The 25292-nt window shown below is 43.1% G+C and overlaps 1 protein-coding gene across 2 annotated transcripts in view; it reads right to left on the bottom strand.

The window, feature by feature from the left end:
- Positions 1–25292, bottom strand: part of MRC2 (mannose receptor C-type 2) — a 69293-nt gene that overhangs the window by 11302 nt on the left and 32699 nt on the right. For both annotated transcript variants that reach the window (XM_078619851.1, XM_078619774.1), the window contains exons 15-24: positions 23823–23919; positions 23289–23430; positions 22149–22178; positions 13432–13598; positions 12132–12199; positions 4220–4320; positions 3135–3283; positions 2819–2930; positions 2049–2230; positions 686–794 (exon numbers count right to left, since the gene is read on the bottom strand). In XM_078619851.1, coding sequence (XP_078475977.1) covers positions 686–794; positions 2049–2230; positions 2819–2930; positions 3135–3283; positions 4220–4320; positions 12132–12199; positions 13432–13598; positions 22149–22178; positions 23289–23430; positions 23823–23919 — 1157 coding nt within the window. The remainder of the gene's footprint in view (positions 1–685; positions 795–2048; positions 2231–2818; positions 2931–3134; positions 3284–4219; positions 4321–12131; positions 12200–13431; positions 13599–22148; positions 22179–23288; positions 23431–23822; positions 23920–25292) is intronic.

Below are 25292 nucleotides of genomic sequence, written 5' to 3' on the forward strand. Positions count from 1 at the left end.
CGATTCATTGACTGGAAACCCTTTTAAAGCAGGCAGTTATTTGAGTGGGGAACAGTGTCATGATTCTAAACAAAAGTATGGAGGGTAGCTACCTGAGCTCAAGTGCATACTCTGCCGTCTCTGTTGACAGGCATTCAGACATGGCAGAATAGAATAAATCACGACGTTTCGGGCGCAACACAAGCGTCCATCATCAGTGTTGCGCCTGAAACGTCGTGATGTATTTGATTTGATTTTATACCTACGTGATTTTACCGAAAGAACCAAAGAGTATGGATTCCTGCAGTCACGAAAGCTTCAAATCAAGAATGGTAGAATAGTTTTCGATCAACAGCTCTTACACATTGGAGTTATTGAGGAATTTATTTGACAGGGCCGCCTGCAAGTATGCAGCAGATGTCAAGAGCCTGCTGTGGCAGCCATGGGTGCAAGTGGCTTGGGACCCAAATTAAAGTAACATGCACAATGGGTCCTAGATGTGATCAGGGTGTGCCTGGCAGGCCATCAGGCCATAACTAAAATTCCACGCCGTGCTGTAGCATGGAGACGACATACAGCCCAATTCCCACCCAGAATGCAAATAGGCACCCCTCTCGCACACCCTTGGTGAGAAAGGTTATTTAAAAAAATCACACTGAAAAAATAAATAATCGTACGTGAATAAAACAAAAAACATTGATTCTACCTTTGTATTTTTGGCAGATAAAGTTGTGCTCCTCCTGCACGCAGTTCCGGCTGTCCCACTTGCCGGTAAAATGGAGTGGAGGGCCATTCCACACCAGCACGCAACTCACCTGCATCACCAGCCACAACCAAAATAGAGAACAACAGCAATGTAATATTTTTCGATTTAAAGCTTTCGTGACTGCAGGGATTCATCTTCTTCGTTCTTTCGGTAAAGTCACGTAGAAGGGAAGTAATAAAATAATAAAAATAAAACATAATAAAATAATTCTCACGACGTTTCGGCCACAACGCAAGCAGCCGTCCTCAGGTGAAGACCAGGTCTGTCGGGGAGACAGCATCTGAATGGACGCTGCTTGCGTTGTGGCCGAAACGTCGTGATAATTATTTTATTATGTTTTATTTTTATTATTTTATTACTTCCCTTCTACGTGACTTTACCGAAAGAACCAAGAAGAGCAATGTAATAGCATAGGTCATCACAGTTACAATTCTGAGTTGGGAATTGTCAACTGCTGCCGGTGGGTTAGATAATCTTAGGATGTGTGTAAACATAATTTGCACCATTGTCAAAAACACCATTATACTAATGCTCCACCACTGTATACCAACTGCTCAATGCTCTCCAGTTAAGTGGCAAAACGAAAATATTAAAAGTTCAATAATTAACGATCATTCACCTCGACTCATTAAACGTAACAGGACACAACGATGACTCAATGTAGATGTAGCCCAACTTTAAGGAAACTATAAACAGTAACACTTATCGCTGACATTACAATTAGAAATTGCAAAAAATCTCAAGCAGGCCTGATGGTTTCCATCATATTAGAAATGCACTTTCAATGTTGTCATCTTAAAATTCTCAATTTCAGGTCAAGAGGTCATTATGGCCAATGTTGGTGATGGGATAACACCCTCGTCACCACTTCCTTCCGCTATATCCTGTAGCAGAGTTAACACCAGGCCTCAAAGGCCTGCTTTTCCAGCTACCTACCATCTGGCTTTTTGTCTTCACCTTGGTCTCTGACCTCTGGGTGCCAATCCAAAATAATTACCCATCTTGCTCCCTGTCACACATGTATGTATGATATACGTGGAGACTGATTTATGTAGCCGAAGTAGTGATTAATCCATCCGTTTTCAGTGGAATGACAGCCTTCCTTTCACATACATAATTGTCCAATTGTTCCCATCTCAAATTCAATCTGTATCGTCAAAGCTGTCCCTCCAAAAATTATATGTTTTACAAAGAAGCTTGCAAATGTTACAGGATTTCGATTCTCACAATTTCCAAAACTTGTTGCAACACTGCATATACTTAAACCTTTATGTCAAACACAAAATGCACGAATGATACGTACAAAGTCAATCTTGTCATTGCTCCCTTGGTCTGCTTTGTCTGTCTTGACCCAAGCAGGGTGCATCCAGTTGGTGAATGTGACATTGCGTTCTTCCAGCCATGTGAATGCTCCCACGCTCGCACGCACATGCAGTCCCACCCAGTAGCTGTCTTGTCCCGGTGCCAATTTCAAGATGATAAATGCTGTAAACACACATTCACAGATGTGGCACAGTAGGAACACTTGCGCCTTTGCAGCAAGAAGGGCCTCGGTTCGATTCCAGACTTTGGCACCTTTATCGTTGGAATTTGTATGTTCTCCCCCAGTTCGGAATGGGTTTCCTCCATATTATATGAGTTTGTCCCATAGCTAAAAAATATACAATGTAACCGGTTTTGGACAAATATCTGAAGAATTACCTAGACATTACTCAATTGGGATTACACATATAAATATCGCCCCATAATGCTAAAGCTTGGCAGGACCCTCCTGAAAAAGAGTCGGAATTCAGCAAGGCTTTTCTGGAGAAAATAGTGTATAAAAATAACAAATTCACAAACATGTCTGCAAAGCCCACATGTTTGTATGCAAATCTGTCACTCAAGCCCATCACAACATATAGAGTAAAAAAAAGAATATAAACACCGATTGTATTTGACTACCATTTTACATAGTCCTAACGATAAAATTCCACTTTATTTTCTCATATGCATGTTATTGTGTGCATTATGCAAGACCTGCAATAGAGTCAGCAAGTGTGCAGAGGTTGGTTCACTAGGACAGACAGGCACCTTGCTCGAGATGGTTTGCAATGGTGGCCAGGGTTGCATCCTGGCTCTCGCAGTACTCCTTAGCACCCATCCACGTCCTGGCCTGCCCAGGCCCATCCACAAATCCCAAGCACTGCACCACACAGCACACGCCAAGCACACACACACATTGTCGTCTCTCCAGTCAACCTAATGGACATTTTTTTATTAAAATATTTTAATCTGTTACAAACCAATGCCTAAATAAACGCATTTTTAGAAATACTTAAAACCATTTCCAACAATGGATCAAGTTGCAGTGAAGAGTGCGCAGCTGCATGCAGCACTACTTGGCCACCTTATCTCCAAACACATGCCAGCCATCAGGACAGTTCCCCCAGGCCGACGTGGCAGGGTGTAGAGGAGTCATTGGAAATGACATTGTGACATTCCAGCGCTTGCACACTGCTGGGAGCTTCATCCCACAGCGCATGTCCCCCCAAGTACCTGAGAACCATCAGAACACATCCCCGTCAACGACAACACTCTTGCTATCTAATTAAAACACAGTTAGGATTTGGTAATGTTGCATTTGCAGTGGTGCACAGGCCACTAATAACAAAACAAAAAGTTAACACATTTGTTATTGACATTGCCTAAATACGATTTCAAAAACAATATGGATATAATCAGGCAATGTCCTATGAAGAAGTCGTTCCCTGAAACATTGCCTATTGTATATTTATTTTCATTTTTAGCCACTGTTGTTGACAAATGTGTTGAGTTTTTTTTATATTTCCTATCTAACTATGTCCTTAACAATGGTATCACTGTGTTTAAAGATGCAGCGTTATCTATTCAACATCTCGGCCCGTGGTTATTTCCATTGGCAGCCCCTATCCAGTGATGTAAATTCCACGTTCATGAGGTGGAACCTAGACTCTCTGTAAGACAATTATGAGCATAAAGTGGGAATAATTTTTACCAAACATTGGACATCATGATAATTGTTTTTTTACCCTTTATCTGGTAACAAAACTGACACCTTTTTTACAAGGAGTCATGTTTGCATTGACCACAATACCTGCGGTCGGAATGCAAACAAAAAACACAACTCTGATAATGTATGCACTGTCCTTGAAATTGATTGATCCACACCCGAGACAGCTTTTCTTAGAGCCTAGTCTCACATGGTGTTGGACCAGATGACGCCAAAAGGCGCACGTGGTGTAAAAAAAAGGTGTCAGTTTTGTTGCCAGATAAAAGGGTAAAAAACCAATTATCATATTTTGCTACTGGCAAAGGAGGTTCCAATGGTGTAAATCGACAACCTAATGGCAGCACTATCAAACGTGATGCCTAATTTTGTTTTGTAAACAGTTCTATGTGCAAAAGCCGTTATTGACTGAATACACATCATCATATTAAAAGAACCGGCCTCACCCTTGTTGGCAGACATGTAGACGCAGGTCTGGAATTTGCGGGCTGCATTCGGTCTGCTGTCTGCCCATGCCATGAACGTCAACAATGAACCATCCGACCACCTACCCACACATAAAAAAGGGACATTACTGTCTACTGCCTTGTATGCACAGTGACTTATGGAAATAATTTCAGAGATTTGTAGAGGAACCAAACCTATATATGCACTCACTCCATGTTAGATTGTCATGTTGTTTCATGATGATAAATGATATTCATGATAAGTGGGTGACTCCCCTTGGCTATGTCACTCTTGATACTGGCTTTATGATTTTCAGGGATTCACATTTCACCCGAAGTCTTAAAAGTGCCTTTGGTACTGGCAAAGGAGGGCCCATGACGAACGAACATTACATTACTATTGTGTCAATATCGCACAGAGAGTGACCGCTCAAATTCTCGCACGCTCATTCATGAACGGAATCTAACTATGAAGCAGTACCATAAATTAAGCTGTAACGTTCACGTATGCTGTTGACTTTCTGGTGACAGACGCAGCTTGTGAATGTGGGGGTGCCCCTCTGTATCCCTGGTCGGACAAGCGTGGGGCAATGCTCACCCAGCCAGTGGTGGAACCTGAACGTCGCGTGAAGGCTACGGGACGAGCACAGCACTCCAAAGCTAAACTCACACCCTTCAGCAGCTTCGTGTAAAACCAAGTACATAGATAAAACCGTGCTCATCATTTGCACTTTGCAAGAACGTGCAAATTGGTGTTTATGTACTTTTCCATATCACAATTCTGGCTAATCGCCTGATGAAGCTGGTTGTAGTTTACAGTGAAATGTCGTACTCGAAATGTAAATGTTGTGGGTTTACTCTCCAACTCACCGGTGTGCTGAAGTAGTAACTAATTGGCACGTTTTGTTTACTGACAAACCTTATTAATTGGCTGTGTCGGGTGGTGGCAGGTTTAATGACACATTTATATTTATGCGAACTAACTCAAAAACATTTTTATTTTTATTATGGATTCATGATCATATGAGCATTGGTTGTGAAACAATGTATACTTAATGCCTAAACAGTGGAAATGTTTGCTGTAAAGTATCATGATCAGTGTTTGGAATACAGCATAAGGATTTGAATGTGCATTGCTCACACTCTTATACCATGTGCAGTATGAACTCTCTGCAGTTTACATGTTTTTAAATTATATTTTTAATGATAGAAATCCTTCAATGTGCTTCTTACATTGATGGGCATATTATACAAAACAAGTAAAATAAAAGGCCCAGTTCCTGAAGTGTAAAAGTCTGTATTTCCACCCGTTTTATTTGAATTATGGCCCCTTTTCTGGACAAAAATTGTGAAATTATTCCCCATTATGCATCCCAATGTGTTCTGCCACGTCTACAATGCATCACTCCAAGCCTACATTCTGTACAGTGAAAATAACCAAATTGTGCAGGGCTAGGGTCGGAGCCAGGATAGGGCTGCACAATTGCAAAATTGTTCAGAAAATCTGTACTGAAAGCTGCACACTATGGCTTTAAGGTGAGTTTTAATTAGCGGTGGTTAGGGGATAAAACTTTTACACATATTGACAGGAATGGTTCTGCACTTAGTAATACAATTCCATACTATCTTGGCACACTCTGACAATGTTTTGCAGAAGTAATTATTTCCAAAAGATACTCTCTATTTATTATAATTGGTTCTTTACCCTTCTATCTGGCAACAAAACTGACACCTTTTTACAAGGAGTCATGTTTGCATAGACCGCAATACCTGCAGTCATAATACAAACAAAAGAACATAACTCTGATAATGTGCACTGTCCTTAAAGTTGATTGATCCACACCCGAGACAGCTTTCCTTGAGCCTAGTCTCATATGGGTTGGACCAGATGACGCCAAAAGGCGCACAACTCAAAGACAATGCACCATCAGAGTATGAGAGCTCGGGGCAAGCATCTACACTATGGGAACCTCATTTGCCAGTAAAAATATGATAATTGGTTCTTTACCCTTCTATCTGGCAACAAAACTGACACCTTTTTACAAGGAGTCATGTTTGCATAGACCGCAATACCTGCAGTCATAATACAAACAAAAGAACATAACTCTGATAATGTGCACTGTCCTTAAAGTTGATTGATCCACACCCGAGACAGCTTTCCTTAGAGCCTAGTCTCATATGGGTTGGACCAGATGACGCCAAAAGGCGCACAACTCAAAGACAATGCACCATCAGAGTATGAGAGCTCGGGGCAAGCATCTACACTATGGGAACCTCATTTGCCAGTAAAAATATGATAATTGGTTCTTTATCCTTCTATCTGGCAACAAAACTGACACCTTTTTACAAGGAGTCATGTTTGCATAGACCGCAATACCTGCAGTCATAATACAAACAAAAGAACATAACTCTGATAATGTGCACTGTCCTTAAAGTTGATTGATCCACACCCGAGACAGCTTTCCTTAGAGCCTAGTCTCATATGGGTTGGACCAGATGACGCCAAAAGGCGCACAACTCAAAGACAATGCACCATCAGAGTATGAGAGCTCGGGGCAAGCATCTACACTATGGGAACCTCATTTGCCAGTAAAAATATGATAATTGGTTCTTTACCCTTCTATCTGGCAACAAAACTGACACCTTTTTACAAGGAGTCATGTTTGCATAGACCGCAATACCTGCAGTCATAATACAAACAAAAGAACATAACTCTGATAATGTGCACTGTCCTTAAAGTTGATTGATCCACACCCGAGACAGCTTTCCTTAGAGCCTAGTCTCATATGGGTTGGACCAGATGACGCCAAAAGGCGCACAACTCAAAGACAATGCACCATCAGAGTATGAGAGCTCGGGGCAAGCATCTACACTATGGGAACCTCATTTGCCAGTAAAAATATGATAATTGGTTCTTTACCCTTCTATCTGGCAACAAAACTGACACCTTTTTACAAGGAGTCATGTTTGCATAGACCGCAATACCTGCAGTCATAATACAAACAAAAGAACATAACTCTGATAATGTGCACTGTCCTTAAAGTTGATTGATCCACACCCGAGACAGCTTTCCTTAGAGCCTAGTCTCATATGGGTTGGACCAGATGACGCCAAAAGGCGCACAACTCAAAGACAATGCACCATCAGAGTATGAGAGCTCGGGGCAAGCATCTACACTATGGGAACCTCATTTGCCAGTAAAAATATGATAATTGGTTCTTTACCCTTCTATCTGGCAACAAAACTGACACCTTTTTACAAGGAGTCATGTTTGCATAGACCGCAATACCTGCAGTCATAATACAAACAAAAGAACATAACTCTGATAATGTGCACTGTCCTTAAAGTTGATTGATCCACACCCGAGACAGCTTTCCTTAGAGCCTAGTCTCATATGGGTTGGACCAGATGACGCCAAAAGGCGCACAACTCAAAGACAATGCACCATCAGAGTATGAGAGCTCGGGGCAAGCATCTACACTATGGGAACCTCATTTGCCAGTAAAAATATGATAATTGGTTCTTTACCCTTCTATCTGGCAACAAAACTGACACCTTTTTACAAGGAGTCATGTTTGCATAGACCGCAATACCTGCAGTCATAATACAAACAAAAGAACATAACTCTGATAATGTGCACTGTCCTTAAAGTTGATTGATCCACACCCGAGACAGCTTTCCTTAGAGCCTAGTCTCATATGGGTTGGACCAGATGACGCCAAAAGGCGCACAACTCAAAGACAATGCACCATCAGAGTATGAGAGCTCGGGGCAAGCATCTACACTATGGGAACCTCATTTGCCAGTAAAAATATGATAATTGGTTCTTTACCCTTCTATCTGGCAACAAAACTGACACCTTTTTACAAGGAGTCATGTTTGCATAGACCGCAATACCTGCAGTCATAATACAAACAAAAGAACATAACTCTGATAATGTGCACTGTCCTTAAGGAAAGCTGTCTCGGGTGTGGATCAATCAACTTTAAGGACAGTGCACATTATCAGAGTTATGTTCTTTGGTTTGTATTATGACTGCAGGTATTGCGGTCTATGCAAACATGACTCCTTGTAAAAAGGTGTCAGTTTTGTTGCCAGATAGAAGGGTAAAGAACCAATTATCATATTTTTACTGGCAAATGAGGTTCCCATAGTCTCTATTTATTGTCTACAAATTGATAATATTTTTCGATTTAAAGCTTTCGTGACTGCAGGGATTCATCTTCTTGGTTTTTTTCGGTAAAGTCACGTAGAAGGGAAGTAATAAAATAATAAAAATAAAACATAATAAAATGAAACAATTCTCACGACGTTTCGGCCACAACGCAAGCAGCCGTCCTCAGGTGAAGAATGAGACACTTCAAGCTAGGAACTTACATATAAGCTGGGTTGGGGGTGGTAGAAGAGCGCCTTAACAAAAAGAATGTGCATATCAAGATGAGTTTAGCATATACATGGGAAATGCGCAGGGGGCGGGGGGGCTTCAAAGTCATACCATGCCCACGCACTATGCAGGATCAAGAGCACCAAGGGGGGTGCAGGGATTAGCATTAACAAAGGAAAGGAATGCCAATGATATGTAGCTGCAGTAACTAAACAACACCGTAGAAAACTAAGGTATAAACTACATACAAAGACTAAAATATAAACTGCATAGCACCATCAGTATACTTACTATACTCTACAATAAGCTGAGTTACTAACAGCAAGTAATACATTACAATACTACGTCGTAAAAGTTATATAATATGCTTCCATCTAAACTTTATTCTCTTACATCAACCGAGCATATACCGTACTATATACTGCCATAGATAACCCCAACATTAAATTATATACTGTATTGCAATAAACCACATTTCAACATAAGACTATGTATTATTCTACCTACCCTAATGTGTATCAAAATGGTTTATTACGTCCTTCCAATGATTGCTAAGCCAGAATCCATCTTCTCGATTAAAATTGTCTCTGTGTTTGTATATGTGGATCGCCTCATGAACGAATCTCTCATGATAGCCAGGTGGCTTGCAGAGAACCTCTGTCTTGGAGAAGTCAATGTCATGTGAGCCCACTGAGTTGTAGCAGTGATCTGCCACGGCTGAGGTGTTTGTCCTACCGTGTTTCAGGTCAGCTTTATGTTCACGGATGCGGTCCGAGACATGTCGTTTGGTTTGTCCAATGTAACTGCTACCACAGAGGCAACTTGCTCGAGTAGATGTAGCTCTCAAGGGCTTGAGTCACATCGCTGCAGACGTAGCTAGATCCGAAATCTCTGCAACCCTCAAAAACGCCAAGATGCCAGCTAGCAACATCAGCAAAGATGAGCGTTTTGAATTAGCTCAATTAAAAAAGAGGGATGACATTGTCATCCTCTCAGCCGACAAAGGCAATGCCACTGTCATCATGGACAAAATAGAATACAACAACAAAATTCAAGAACTACTCAACGATGGTAGCTATACAAAAATAAAAAGAGACCCCACCAACAGCCTTGTCACTAAAACCAACAATATCATTTCTGATTCAACCGCTTTATTTGATCAGACCAAACAGTTCTCGTTGAAACCTTCTGCAGCCAGGCCACCAAGATTATACGGCTTACCAAAGATACATAAAGAAGATACACCTCTTCGTCCCATTGTCTCTACTATCAACTCCCCCACCTATAAATTGGCTCGTTTTTTGTCTGAAATCCTACGGCCTTTCACTGGAAAAACCACCTCTGCGGTACTAAACTCTACTGACCTGGTATCGACAATCAAGGGGATTGCCCTGTCCCCAGACGACCTGCTTGTCAGTTTTGATGTGGTTTCCTTATTCACCAAGGTTCCTGTACCTGACACCATCGCAATCATTGAAGACTTGGTTCATCAGGGACTGAATGCTGGGGTACCCCCCCTGGTGAGACACTGCTTAACCAATACATACTTCACCTGGAATAAAACTTTCTACAAGCAAATTGAAGGCACCCCAATGGGCTCCCCCCTATCTCCGGTTGTAGCTAACATCTTCATGGAGAAATTTGACATGGACGCCATCCAGACTGCCACTCTACGCCCGACCTTATGGAAGAGATACGTAGACGACACTTTTGTCATCTGGCCACATGGCCGGCCTGCTCTAGACCAATTTCTTGACCACATCAATTCCATACACCTAGCCATCAGATTCACCATGGAAGTCGAAAAAAATGGCAAGCTACCCTTTTTGGATGTCCTAATCAAAAGGAGACCTGATGGTTCAATGAGCCACTCTGTCTACAGGAAATCCACCCATACGGACGCTTATCTAAAACCGGATTCCCACCACCATCCATCCCAGAAGAATTCCCTCATCAAGACTCTATATCATAGAGCCCAATGCATATCCGACCATGAACACATTTCCAGTGAACTCAAACACATACGCCAAGCTCTTAAGGCTAATGGTTACTCCGACTACACAATCCGCAAAGCCATCTCTCCAACCATCAAGAAGGATCCTGTTGAGGAGCCTTTCAAGACCATCACCTTACCTTACATTGCTGGGGTCACAAAAAAGATCTCCAAAATCCTGATTAAACACAAGATCCAGGTCCGATTCAACACAGTACATAAAATCCGTGATCTGGTACCGTCTGTAAAAGATGTGGTTCCAGACATACAGCACCCTGGTGTCTACAAACTAAGTTGCCTCTGTGGTAGCAGTTACATTGGACAAACCAAACGACATGTCTCGGACCACATCCGTGAACATAAAGCTGACCTGAAACACGGTAGGACAAACACCTCAGCCGTGGCAGATCACTGCTACAACTCAGTGGGCTCACATGACATTGACTTCTCCAAGACAGAGGTTCTCTGCAAGCCACCTGGCTATCATGAGAGATTCGTTCATGAGGCAATCCACATATACAAACACAGAGACAATTTTAATCGAGAAGATGGATTCTGGCTTAGCAATCATTGGAAGGACGTAATAAACCATTTTGATACACATTAGGGTAGGTAGAATAATACATAGTGTTATGTTGAAATGTGGTTTATTGCAATACAGTATATAATTTAATGTTGGGTTTATCTATGGCAGTATATAGTACGGTATATGCTCGGTTGATGTAAGAGAATAAAGTTTAGATGGAAGCATATTATATAACTTTTACGACGTAGTATTGTAATGTATTACTTGCTGTTAGTAACTCAGCTTATTGTAGAGTATAGTAAGTATACTGATGGTGCTATGCAGTTTATATTTTAGTCTTTGTATGTAGTTTATACCTTAGTTTTCTACGGTGTTGTTTAGTTACTGCAGCTACATATCATTGGCATTCCTTTCCTTTGTTAATGCTAATCCCTGCACCCCCCTTGGTGCTCTTGATCCTGCATAGTGCGTGGGCATGGTATGACTTTGAAGCCCCCCCGCCCCCTGCGCATTTCCCATGTATATGCTAAACTCATCTTGATATGCACATTCTTTTTGTTAAGGCGCTCTTCTACCACCCCCAACCCAGCTTATATGTAAGTTCCTAGCTTGAAGTGTCTCATTCTTCACCTGAGGACGGCTGCTTGCGTTGTGGCCGAAACGTCGTGAGATTTGTTTCATTTTATTATGTTTTATTTTTATTATTTTATTACTTCCCTTCTACGTGACTTTACCGAAAAAAAACCAAGAAAATTGATACTAACCTTATTAACCCAGAGGGATGATGGGTTTATTTGACCTCCGGTCAGGATTTCACCAGGCGACCTTTACATTATTTTAAGTGGCATGCTTTGTGGCAACACTGCGTAGGCAGCTAAGACAATAGAAATATCTTGATCTCACTGCAGGGGCTGGGATAAAGATGTAAAAACACACAAAACCAAATTAAAATACATTTTAGCCTAACCTGCCAAAAGCCAACCTGATTGTGGGTGGATGTGGGACTCACTGAAGTTCACTGTCACCATCCAGCATGCTGAGTCCAATCCACCACTGCTGCAGCGAGGCCTTTGACAGCTGTAGATGTATACACACGTGCACATGTACAGCAGCAACAGCTCTCCAAGTCAGAATCATAATGGAGGCAGAGCTCTTCTGAGTATGGGAGTCGTCTGGCATGCTGCAAATAACTAAATAACATATAATTCCAAATGTTAAATGACACTGACATGTCACAAACTCCTATATTTTTTACTCAAATGTATTTAATGCACACACATGCACAGCTACATACACAAAGACATTCCCACATACACAGGCAGTATGTATGTTGAACTTCTTTCGCACCGTAGCACAGTGATCTCTGTGTGGCTTTATAAGCATTGGTTCCCAACCGAAAGATTGTCGTGTACCCCCTACCAGACCGATCAACTGTCCGCGTACCACCATTTAATTTTGTACATGTTTATACCACGTACGATATTTATTCAATAATTTAAAACATATGAACAAATTCAACAAATAGTTACAATTTGATATTTTACATTTTAATAACACTTTACAGTTTCATCCGAGTCCCTTACCATCGCCATGAAGCAGAGGTGGAAGGCTGAGGTTCGGTGGATGTGGAAGACTTGAGAAATTTTCTTAAGGGCTTGTAAAAATGTTTTTGTTTATATGTAAATGAATTGTGAAAAAATGCGAGCGCTGCAGCACGGGGATGGCCTAGGCGTCCAAAGGTACCATACATTTAACAAACCATCGTCTTCAAAACACCATTTTCTCGTCAAGGAGTAGAAACCATCATGCAAACTCCGGTCATCCTCATAACAGTGGCTTTTGGTTGGCCATCAGACAAAAACGGTCATCACATCGCGTGCTTTCAAATGCACTTCTTTGGACATCTGGAATGCTCTTCCTTTCGATATTAGGAAACCACTGGAGCTATGGACTTTTAAATCGAGAATGAAAACTAATTTCTTTACCACTTGCTTTTGTCTTTAGTTTGTTGTCGTTCCCCAAACTTCTGATTAGCACGGTTGGCTATGTATGGTGCGAAAAAACTTCTATATACATACGTTTCTGTCAAGTGTCTGCTGGTGGAAGTTTCAGCAGTGCCAAGTTGCGTCTCATTCATGGATTTAACAAGATTGACTTTTACAGCTCTCGGATGGGCACACCAAGTACAAACATTCAATGTGAAATTGAAAGTAACAAGTCTGCTGTGTATATATGTGTTTCGAAACTAACAGATGTGAAAAGTTAAGTTCGGCGTAGAGATAACATTTCTGTAAATTCTTCTTGGTTACCTTCTGCATGGTGTGCAACAGGTATAGAAACTCGGCCCTGTCACGCACGGAGGCCAGCTCGCCGCCCATCAGCGTGCAGGACAGGCGGGCATGGATCCAGCTCAAGGGTTGCTGCACAAACAGGTACTCAGCGCCCTGGTGATGCAGCCACTGTGTGTCGCCGCTCACTGCAACGCAAGCGGGAAGCACAGCAGAGCTCTCAGTACCCAGCACGCCGTACGTGCGGACGAACCTCGTGGACGACGGGGGTCAGTGGAACACAGTCACGTGTTCAGCGACGGTCGAGAAGCACTATGCCTGCAACAGATGCGTTACTCAACGTAAATCGGGCAGCACTGCATGCGTAATACTCAGCTTGTCCGCACACAACGCAAAAAATAGATGTGGCTTCCGCTAACCACGTACACTCCACACGTGAAATAACAAGCAATAACTGCATGATAATGTGTCATTTATTGTTAAGAATTAATAACAATTTACAGCCCTTTTTAAATCGACTGCTGGATGTCTACCCATGCTGTCAGTCATGAAGGTTATTTGACCATACTTCACCTCACTGCTCAGTATGGGTTGGTTTAAGGGGTTGGACTCACACCGGGTCAGTTAAAACTGGCCACTGATGTCAGCCATGGCCAGATATCAAACTCAGCTCTCCGGCCTCACATTGCAGTGCGAGAACCATTGAGCCACTGCCCCCCAACAACCAATGCATAATTCTTAACTGATTAGAAATGCAGCTGCCAATTCAATACTCGGCTTACAAGCAGTGTGAAGCTGATTAACATGTAGATGGGAACACAGTGATTGCAGCCAATCACAAAAACATTCCTGCGTAGGGAGCTGGTAGGAACGTTGGGTTGCTCGGTCAATGGCCAGGGTCAATGGCGGCGTGGTGTATTCCGCAAATATGCCCGACTGTGAGGGCGGGCACAAGCCGGCGTGAGTAGGTTAAAAGTTGAGTTTTATAAGGGCACCACGGGGTGACCAGCCCCTCCCCACCCAGCCCCACCTCTCCCACCCCCCACCCAGCCCCACCCAGCCCCACCCCACCCTCCCCTCCCCACCCTCCCCTCTCCACCCAGCCCCACCTCTCCCATTTTTGGATGCACGATGGACGGACACAATAATCCCCTGTGGGCTGGTGTAACCAGGAGGTTCCTACCAGTAAAAACAACAGCAAGTGTATGAATAAGCTAATCCATGATAGTTGGTTCACTAACCATCCAGTTTTTGCCTGGACAGTCAGGCTTTTGATCGAGCTCCACAATGTCTGTATCTATATATGGTGAACTTCTTTAGCACCGTATGTAACCAACATGTCTGGTTGACACCTTCATCTGGACATCAAATTTCCACTGTTTGAAATATAACGGCATCGTGAAAAACGTGTACGAACAACCCGGTACGGAGTGGCGTGCTTGACGGAATGTGGAGCCTAGCACTTTCCCTGCGTAAAGCATGACATGTGCTTAATGGAACCGGGTTAGCCAATTAATAAAGATTGATTTACTACATTTGCAATAAAATAAGTAATGTAGCAATAGACCCTTGGGACCAACCGTCGAACCAACCGAGTAATATAACTACACCACATTGCAGTAGTAATTTGTTTACTGGGATAAGTAAAACTCCGTTTTATCAAGCACCATTCACACAATGCCTCACAGCGCTTTACCACATTAAAACTAGGCGGAAAACAACCCGACAGAGACAGTAAAACATACGCACACTGCTAACGATGATAGATTCCATACAGGCACTCATATACACGGGGTGACTGTTATTTGTGGCAAGATTTTCACTACGTTTGTAGCTAGCTATACAATAGCAGCTGACCGGACCAGGACTTCCTCATATTAGTTCGGCTAGCAGAGATCTTACTACTTTGAGGTGTTTTGACATTTGCAACACTGCGCTGTAAAGTCATACAACATAATTTGCGAACGTTACATAAAATAAAATCAGTGCCATCCGTGTTACATTTTTAAAGTTCTTTTTAAAAAGTTATTCCTACACCACAGTACCAGGAAGAGAGCCCATTGGGACAAAGTATCCCGATTCATGTGCTCTTGTTTGGCTGCGTGCTTTTGCGAAATTCCGCCGATAGGTGCAAATTATGCACAAAAAAAGATTCTGCCGAATGGAATGCACATATTTCTGCCCCCAATTTGCTCTGCGGAATGGGTGGGGCCCAATTGTGCCGAAACAAATTAGGGCCACGTGTGCTGACAATCAGCACGTTCACCCAGCAAACCCCACCGAAGCCAACCAACTGAGTTCTTTAACATAGCCAAAGATTATCCTGTATAGCCCCAACAGACTGTAGGAGGCAAGTGCTGTTAGCCAGAAAATGAGTACCCTAGTGCCATGTGTAAACATTAACACTAGGGAGACAAAGGCGGCCGGGCGTGGTTGCTGGCCACCCATGCCCCCCCTATGCTGTTCTGGCCTTCATAGGTGCTCGCTAACAGCACTTGCCCCAACAGTCTGTTAAGGCTATATGGGGGGTCTTTGTCTTTGTCTCTGCCCACATAGTTTGGGACAGTAAGGCATAGTAGGGGGCAATCATCTCAAGTCAGTCGACCCATGGCACCTGGGTCTGTCCCGTGTCCTCCTGCCAGCGGACGTTAGACACTTCACGTGGCATTAAAGTGCACATAGCCTGGCACAAGCGCCGTGGTTATGTCACCACCACTTAGTGGCGAATGGCGGTTGTTGTTGTTCTGCCCAGAATTGTAGCACAAGCCAAAGGTGTCTTTGCAAAGATTCAATATGATGACATTGATTATGCTATAAAACGATGTTGATAATGATAAGTGGATGACGATTATGAGTATCATGGAAATGATGATGCTGTATGATGATAACTTTGGTAATGATGAAGATGATCACGATGATAGTGATGAACATCATGACGGTGCAGCTGCTCCAGCTTATGATATTCCACCTCCCCCCATTTGTTCATGATCCACCAACTACGATCGGCCCCTTTCTCTTGGCAATCCACCTATCATTTGTCTCCAAAATTCTGGACTGCAGGTGTGCAGTCGTGCCAACGTGAATACCAAATAGCCATTTAAAGCTGAGTTGACATAGAGATGCCATTGAACAGATGCCATTGATGTAAGCCATGGACAAAAATCGAGTTCAGGTCACTGGTTTCACAAAGGCCCTACGCATCATCATCAGTTCAACAGCATCCGCACGGGCAAAATAACATCATTACCTTAAACTTCTTCGTGTGCGTGACTGGCACAATTCTGTTCCTTTTCACGCTGTTTTAACAGCTAAAACCTACTTGAATTTATTTTTGGAAATGCCATGAAAAAAACTGCAGAATGGACGAGCCGAAGACGCACCATGACAAGGTGAACTGGAGCGTCACGCCTACACAGCCTCCCACCAATGGTGAAAACTTCCAGCCATTGTTTGGCACCACCCTCACTCCACGGGTGCAAAGATTAGTAGCAGTGGAATCAGTTCTTGTGAGTGTACAATCGGTCCCCCGTGAATTCAAAATTTTGGAGAGTGAACGATGTTTCACCAGCACGGCCGTCATTTCGTCAAAATGTAGCAAAATTATGGTCAAAAGGGCAACAAAAGTCGGATCCAAAAATCTTAGTCTAGGAAGAACGTGTAAAATAAGTTACAAAAAAGTGACACCAAGCAGTGTGTAAGAGTAGTGATCTCAAGTGATATGGTACACACTGAAATAGACGTGCATTCATTTACTGATAAATGACAGGATCAAAGAATGAGGCAACGCACACTATGGGTCGTATCATGGGACCTCTCTTGCCAATGTAGGGGTGTCAGGGGAAGGATTCCCACCAATAGGAGGGTTAGTGGGAGGGGTGATCGAGTAGATATAAGGGGAGAACGGGCGGGAAGAGGGGGCCTTTTGGCGGGAACGAGATTGGGACGGCTGGGGACAGGTGTGGATGGGAGAAAAGGATTAAAAGACGAAACCCCTGCAATCTTGTGTCGGCTCTCCTTTACATCAGTATCAAATAACAAGAATTAGGTTTTACCCTTTCTGGCAATAAAACAGGTGTTAGGATATTAAAACACCAAACTGAAACCTTTTGCAACGATTACTCTTTGGTTCTTTCGGTAAAGTCACGTAGAAAGACATTAAATAATAATAGAATACGACGTTTCAATTGCAACACAAGCAATCGTCATCAGGTACACATGAATGAGAAAACAAACCTAGTAAACTTGGAAATACAATGCAATTCAACACAGAGAGTCGGCCAACACAACAGTCAACACCACAGCTGGTTGATTACATTCTTCCAAAGATTGCTAAATTTGAGAGAGAGACAAAACATAGACACGGAGACACACAGACAGACACACAAGCAGAGAGAGTGACTCACACAGAGACAAACAGAGATAGACACACACATAGGCACACAGAAAGACAACGTCTCTGTGTCGAGGCCTAAAATAGAGAAAGAGGGGGGGGGGGCAGAGGGGGAGTTGTGTGAAATTCCTGCCCATAGGGGGACGGAGGAGCTGGACACTGGACTTCTAAACAAACAAGCATGGAGCATTGTGTGGAATTACTGCCCATACCGCCCGGAGGAGAGAATGGACCCATAAACAAGCACAGTAGAAAGCAAATTTAGTAAAATTAGGAAGTGTAATGCAATGCAACATCGAGTCTGATGATGGTTGCTTGTGTTGCAATTGAAACGTACGTTGTATTCTATTCTATTATTTAATTTAATTTCTTTCTACGTGACTTTCCAGAGAGAACCAAAGAGTAATTCCTGCAGTCACGAAAGCTTCGAATCTACTTTTGCAAGGAATCATGTCTGCATCAACCACATATACTTGGGTCGTATACGTTCATATAAAAAATGACAGGCCAATCCTTTCCTCCTTCCCAGCTCACAGTGGTTATACTGGTACATATGAGTGAATGGGTACAACACTCACAGCACCATTTGAAATAATACAATTGATTAATTCCTAACATCTTAACTATCGTTATGTTTATGGCACTCTGCGCATATCTGCTTTCAGGCAGGCCTCCCGCCTCCATCTGTCTTAATATATCCGGCATCAGCCATTTTCTTACCCCGTTCGTTGTCATGCCTTCATCACATCTTGTTTGGATTATTCCAACTCTCTTCTCTACGGCCTCCCTGAAATCCTTGCTTCAAAACTCCATCAGAGAGAGAGAATGCCACCACCAGACATCTCAGCTACAAATTAAAGGATGAGAACGTCACTCCTGTATGTCTAACTGCCTCCTAATTCAATCAAGGGTCAGTAAAAAGATAGTTTTCGTCGTCAATAAAACCCACACCATTTAGTGTACATGACTTTTGTTTTGGCAACATTTGCAGCCTTCTTGATCAAGTTCTTCAATAATTTCCTGTAGTTAATTCCCACTGGTTAGTATAATGACTGTCATCAGTAAATCAGAGATGGTTAATATTTTCCCCATTTATGTGTATGCATTTTTCCTCCATATCCAAAGTTCAGAAAAAAGCAGTCTTGTAACGCTGCTGATTTATTTCATTTGTGTGAATCCCCTTCTAATACGTGCATTATTACTTTCTTTCTGCAACCTCAAAGTAGCTGTTCCAGTTTTATGAATGGGCTTTATTAAGTTATAAATGTTTTGATGCGGAGGTTGGATGACTGCATACATTTCAAAGGATTTAACGAGTTAATTTCCTATCAAAGGGATATCAGTTCATAGTCTGGACGAGGGTCAACTGGAGTCAATACAACAGGTACTACTTTACTCTTTTGTTCTTTCGGTAAAGTCACGTAGGTGAAAATTAAAAAAATAAAAGATAAAAATAAAAAAATTCTCTTTTCTTTTTTTTTCACCTACGTGACTTTACCGAAAGAACCAAAGAGTATGGATATTTGCAGTCACGAAAACTTCAAATCTAGAAGGTACTACTTTGTAGACATTCTGCAGTGGTTGTTTCAGGGATAAGCAGGCCCTGCCATGGGAACATGGACTATCCACCACTGGTGGAATGTTCGTCGCCAATGTTCGGGATTCACCAGAGAAAGACATTGTATACTAGAGCAGTGTAGCTTCAACTAAACAGGAAGTTTTTTTATCTTGATTTGAAGCTTTCGTGACTGCAGGAATCCATACTTTTTGGTTCTTTCGGTAAAGTCACGTAGGTAGAAAATAAAATAAATCACGACGTTTCGGGCGCAACACAAGCGCCCGAAACGTCGTGATTTATTTTATATTATAACCTCCGTGACTTTACCGAAAGAACCAAAGAGTAGGAAGGTTTTAGTTTAAAATTCTCGTCGGGGTTCGCCTCAATCCTATTGTCGTTATTGTTGAACCATCGTCACGCCACAGTCGAAGACAAAGGTAGCCACTACGGGGAAAGTGAACAGAGGTTGCTCGAGAGCAGAGGGGGCTGAGATGGGTGGAGAGCACATGCAGGGTTGGTGAGAGAAAATGGGCACACAGAGGTCAGCAATTGAGATGGGAACGACACTGTTAAAGTTAATAATAGTGTTTCCCCCCCTTATTTCTGGCAACAAAACTGAAACCTTTATACAAGGATTCGTGTCTGCATTAACCACAATACTTGCAGTCAAAATACAAAAAAAAACACACTATGATAATATATGCATTGTCCTTGAAAAAGATTGGTCCACACCAGAGACGGCTTTCTTTTGAGCCTCGACCCAATTGGCGCTCGACCAGAGGACACCAAAAGGCGTACAGCTCAAAGACAATGCACTATCAAAGTAATGAGGGCTCGGGTGAGCATCTACATAATTAGACCTCCTTTGCTGAGTCGACTTATGGGAGGCCAGTACTGGCAAAGGAGGTCTAATGATGACTGTAAAAGTTGTCATTGGAGGTTGTGTGGTAACTGCTGCAGTTGCAGAAACAGGCAGAGGGAAGAAGGCAGTGGCAAGGTGAGGGGGCATTGCTTGCGTTGGCCTGTTGGCCTTTAAACATGAAAATGTATACACACAGGTCCCAGCGTGTGTACTGCTGCTTTCTCAACCCCCACCAATGTTCTTCACTATCTAGGGCTTTGCACAACAGCTCTGCTATTGTACACACAAATACAAAGATGCCCCTTATAAAGATAATAGACTGTTGGGGCAAGTGCTGTTAGCGAACACCTATGAAAGCCGGCACGGCACACGACGGAGTGGGTGGCCAGCACCACTCGCTAGTGGCGATGTTTACACACCGCACCAGGTACTCATTTAAGGCTGAGTCGACTTATGGGAGGCCCAGAGCCGGTTCAGATAATCGTCACTGGTGTTGGCTGTGAGCAAGAATCGAACTCGGGTCGCCGGGTTCACAGCGCAGCGTAGCGCTCACCGCTACTCTACCACTCACCAAACACACACACATACACACACGTGTGTGGATATTGGATGGATCAGAGCATGCTTGACCAGATTTTTCTATGAGCCGGGGTCCTCGCTCCTAAATCTGAATTGGACGCTGCCTTCAGAGTGGACAGGAACACTACCCATTTTCCTGGCAAAGTGGCACCTAAAATTGTTCATGAGGGGGGTGTTGTATAAAGTTACCATCAGCAGGACCTCAAGTAAAATCAAACCACACTTCCTTCACGAATCAGCTGTGTTGTCTCAGTTAACCCTCACCTCTCCTTCAAGAATATCTACCTTGGCCAAGAGGCACACCTGCCTTGCGCATGGTTGGCACCGCGTGCTTGCATCTTGTTTTTTGGATGGGGATGTTCTTACATCTCATCACATGCATTATATTTACACCCAATTTAACTGGAATCCATAAGTATGGTGTTTGAAAAAGAACAAATATTTGTGTTCATACTCTGGCGAGTGATAGGCACAGATTGAATGGACATATCTTATTTTACCTACCGAGTATCTATGGAACTGCAGCCAGTTTTAGGTTGCACTAATGTATTATATTTTGAACGTTTTAATATAATCAGGAAAACAGGAAACTAAGGGCCACATAATTGGTCATGGCTGAAACATTAAAAAAGTGCATTGTAAGCAAAGCAGAGCAGGGGAGCGAGAGGAGGGGCTGGACCCCTGATGGAACACTGTGATAGGATTTGTATATACTCATGATGGTACATCGCGGTGGATCATGGGTAACATACACACAGAGAACATTCCTGTTGCCCACCAGAAAATAAATATTGTTTACAGTCTATCAGCTCTCTGGACCAATGTTTATCAGCATAGTTATATTTAAGCAGGAAAACTCTGGGTCAGTATAAACCATTTATGCCACAGTGTGGTCTCGCTTTGCATGGGGTACAATGCTCCGCTCCACATTCCGTCAAGCACGCTGCATGACAGGTTGTAGGACACGCTTTTCACAATGCCAGTGTGCCAAAATACTGGACATTGATGTCTGGTTGAAGACATCGAATAGACACTGTACAGCTAGATCAAAAAACAGTCCGGTCAAAACCTGGATGACTACTAAGTCTCCACTTGCATAGAGCCAGCCAAAATGTAAGAATTCCACACATGTTATATTTGTACAACTGCATAAGTAAAACATTGGCTCACAGTGGGAGGAGAGTGAATAGTGGGAAAAGGATAAGCAGCCAGAATGCGGTTACATGGGCAGGGACAGTTGGGGTTGGCTTGGAGTAACAGAGCCGGATTCAGTTAAGTAATGTCCGTGAATATGTTATTGTGATAATCAGTTGAGGATGTTGGTCACAAAAAGACAAATATGCACTCACGTGAGATTTCATCCTTGTCTCCTTTGGAACCTGCAAAGCAGAGATTTCAAAATACATATCAATTATGTGTGAGTGATAAAACGTGTTACCTAAACCGATTATTAGCTCATGCAATTCCAAACTTGTCGTGCTTGGGAATCGGTGCCCAGCGTTGAATTTGTGTAGTTTTATATATTTCGTTTTGTATAACCTGCCTGCAAAAGTAGTAGGGATATAGGAGTTTTCAAAGAAGGTTAAGTAATCAATTACCTTAACTGCATAGAGGATGGTGTGTTTTATGTTTTTTCAAACTCTAATGAGGTCTGGGACTGTCGATAGATGGAATCTAAAAAACATTAACTTACGTCACTATTCCTGATTGATACTCCACCTATTATGCTATAATTTAAACACACATAGGACTGTTTTTCTGTAACTCTTGTCCATTGACAATGGACTCATAAAATATAATTCTGAACAATGCTTAGTGCAACGTGTACTTTTAATGCTAATGTATATTACCGTATGGCGATTACGGTAATTTCCTATATTCTAAACATTACATTCTCCAATAAAAGTGCAGATCCATAACGTGGATATTCACTTCATTTTAGCATAATACATTTCCTGCCTCAATGTGTAATTCTTTGTCTGACAAAGTGTTTAAGCATGTTTGTTGTCGTCTAGATAAAGCATGTTTGTTGTCGTCTAGATCAAGGTAAATTTGCAGCAACATTATTGCATTGGGGCATGTCATATATAGCCATTTATACGTTGCAGTATATCCTGTACCCACACTTTTATTTGTATTTACCGGCGAAACGTCGTACTCGAATGGTAAATGTTGTGGGTTTAATCTCCAACACACTGGTGTGCTCAACTCGTAACGAATTGACATATTTTGTTTACCTGACACACCTTACTAATTGACTATGTCGGGTGGTGGCGGGTTTAACGACACATTTATATTTACGCGATCTAACCCAAAAACCTCGCTACTGGTATTACTTTTTTTATACTTAACATTTTTAATGTTTTTTTTACCCGATTTTTTTTATCTTTAAAAACCAAAGGGTTTCAGGTAAGTGGCGGAGCGTGGATATGTGGAAGGGTGCGGTGTGCATGCCAGTGTCGCGTTGTCGGCGCTTCAAGAGACCCGACCTCTGGGAATCTTGCAAATCCACTCGAGGCGCGTGTCGCACCGCAGCTTGCGCCACTGCTTTCCCCGCGAGCCCAACGCGGCGCAATCCCGCACAGCCTCGTCGTCCTCCGCATGGCCCTCTTCAAAATCCGAGAACGACAGCTAAAGCCAGAGAGAGCAACTGCATTTTTTTGTGTTTAGTTTGTTGTCCTTTCTGCACCTCCGATTAGTGGTGGTTGGCTACGTACGGTGCGAAATAAATTATGATTTAAAGCTTTCGTGACTGCACGGATTCATATTCTTGGTTCTTTCGGTAAAGTAACGTAGAAGGGAAAAAATAAAGAACCAAGAATATTTTGCGAAAGAAGTTTAAAATAGATATATACGTGTTTGGTGTTTCATCAAAAACCAAAATAGTAATATAATTCATGTGAACATGTAATTACACCGATGCACACTTGCCATTTTCCTTCTCCTACCGCTGTTGTATACCATCCTGAGATAAAATATATGTCTCTACGTGTGCGAGGTAGGGTGACGTGACTGCCACTTACTGCAGTGCCATCACTCCATTTCCACGATTTGATAAGTCCCGGATTGCGGCTATTCAGTCCAATCCAGAGCCACCGCTCGTCTTGTTCTCCAGATTCTCTGAGGAATACAGTGTGGGAATAGGTTGATAATGGAGAAGGGGAGATGCCATATGGAGATAAACGACAACTTAAAAAAAAAGTCTGCACAACTTAGCTTGGCATGGTAGGGTGTGTTTGTTCAGCTCTATTGACATCGTGAAGATATGCGTAAATGGTGATGAAAGCTAGTCTATGTCAGCAGCACAGTTTATAAATGCTCCCACACATTCCAAGCAGAGTGTGCCTGTTGCCACAGTGGATCAAGCAAATAGGTCACGGGCCAGCGTGGGCTCGACAGCCATTGGAAAAGCAAGTGCGGGCAAATCCCACAAATCTTGCGAGACAAGAAAGGCAAGACTGAAGAGGCAAGGTTCGGATTTCAATGCGAGCAACTCCAACTTCTTACTGGAGTGGGAGCATATCTGTGTGTCCTCCATGGGGCCGACAGTCACAGAATTTCACAAACCATGGAATTTCACAGCAGCCACGGACATGCCCAACCACCTTGTCCTCCACTTGTCCTCGCCCCACCTGAAGGTCATGATGACTATGAAGATGATGATGACTGTCTTCACAAATTGCATTCTTTTAGATGCACTTCTGCGGCCGTCTGGAACGCTTTCCATCGGATAATAGGAAGCCACTGGAGCTATGCACTTTTAAGTCGAGATTGAAAGCTCGTTTCTTTAGAACTGCTTTTCGTGTTTAGTTTGTTGTCCTTCCCCTGTGTAGTAAGTTCGAGGAGACGAGGTCGGAGTTGAGGCACACTCTGTTTATTAACTCAGTGACAGGCACAATAGTTGAAGGGGTAACGGCCCCTTCACCCGTACTATGGGAAACCCACCCTAGTACTATCTGTCCTGTTCCCCAGTCCTCCTCTACTGGGCTACGGGAGGCTGACTGATCTGGCCCTGGCAAGCACAGATCTCGGCACCAGCTAAGCCGGCCTTGCCCTGACAAGGGCAGAGGTCCGGGAGCTCTTGGGCCGCGCTGCTGGCTTACCCAGCTCGGCCCTGACAAGGGCAGCGAGACAGGGGAGTCCCAGGGCCTAATCTCCGAGTCTTCGATCTTCACTGGTCAGCTTCGTGTCGTACTGCCTCGAGCTCTCTGGCTCCCCGCCTTTTATAGGGATCCCCTCAGAGGGCTGGGGGCGTGGGGGATCACGGATGCGGACGTCGGTGCGACCACCCGTGTGTGTGAGTGCACACACCCCTGTGTTTCTCGTCCGCCGTTTCTCCCGTAATAACCCCTACATCACCCCCCCCTGTACAGCTCGCAGCCGTCCCGGCTGCAACAATTCCTCAACCCCCAAGAATAAGGATTAACCCCCGTCAACACACGTGTGCCTCGTAACCGTAACAATAACAAGAACAAGTGTAACAACAACAACAA

This window comes from Lampetra planeri, chromosome 1 (assembly GCF_965212315.1).
Source record: "Lampetra planeri chromosome 1, kcLamPlan1.2.h2, whole genome shotgun sequence".
In the NCBI taxonomy this organism is placed as follows: domain Eukaryota; kingdom Metazoa; phylum Chordata; class Hyperoartia; order Petromyzontiformes; family Petromyzontidae; genus Lampetra; species Lampetra planeri.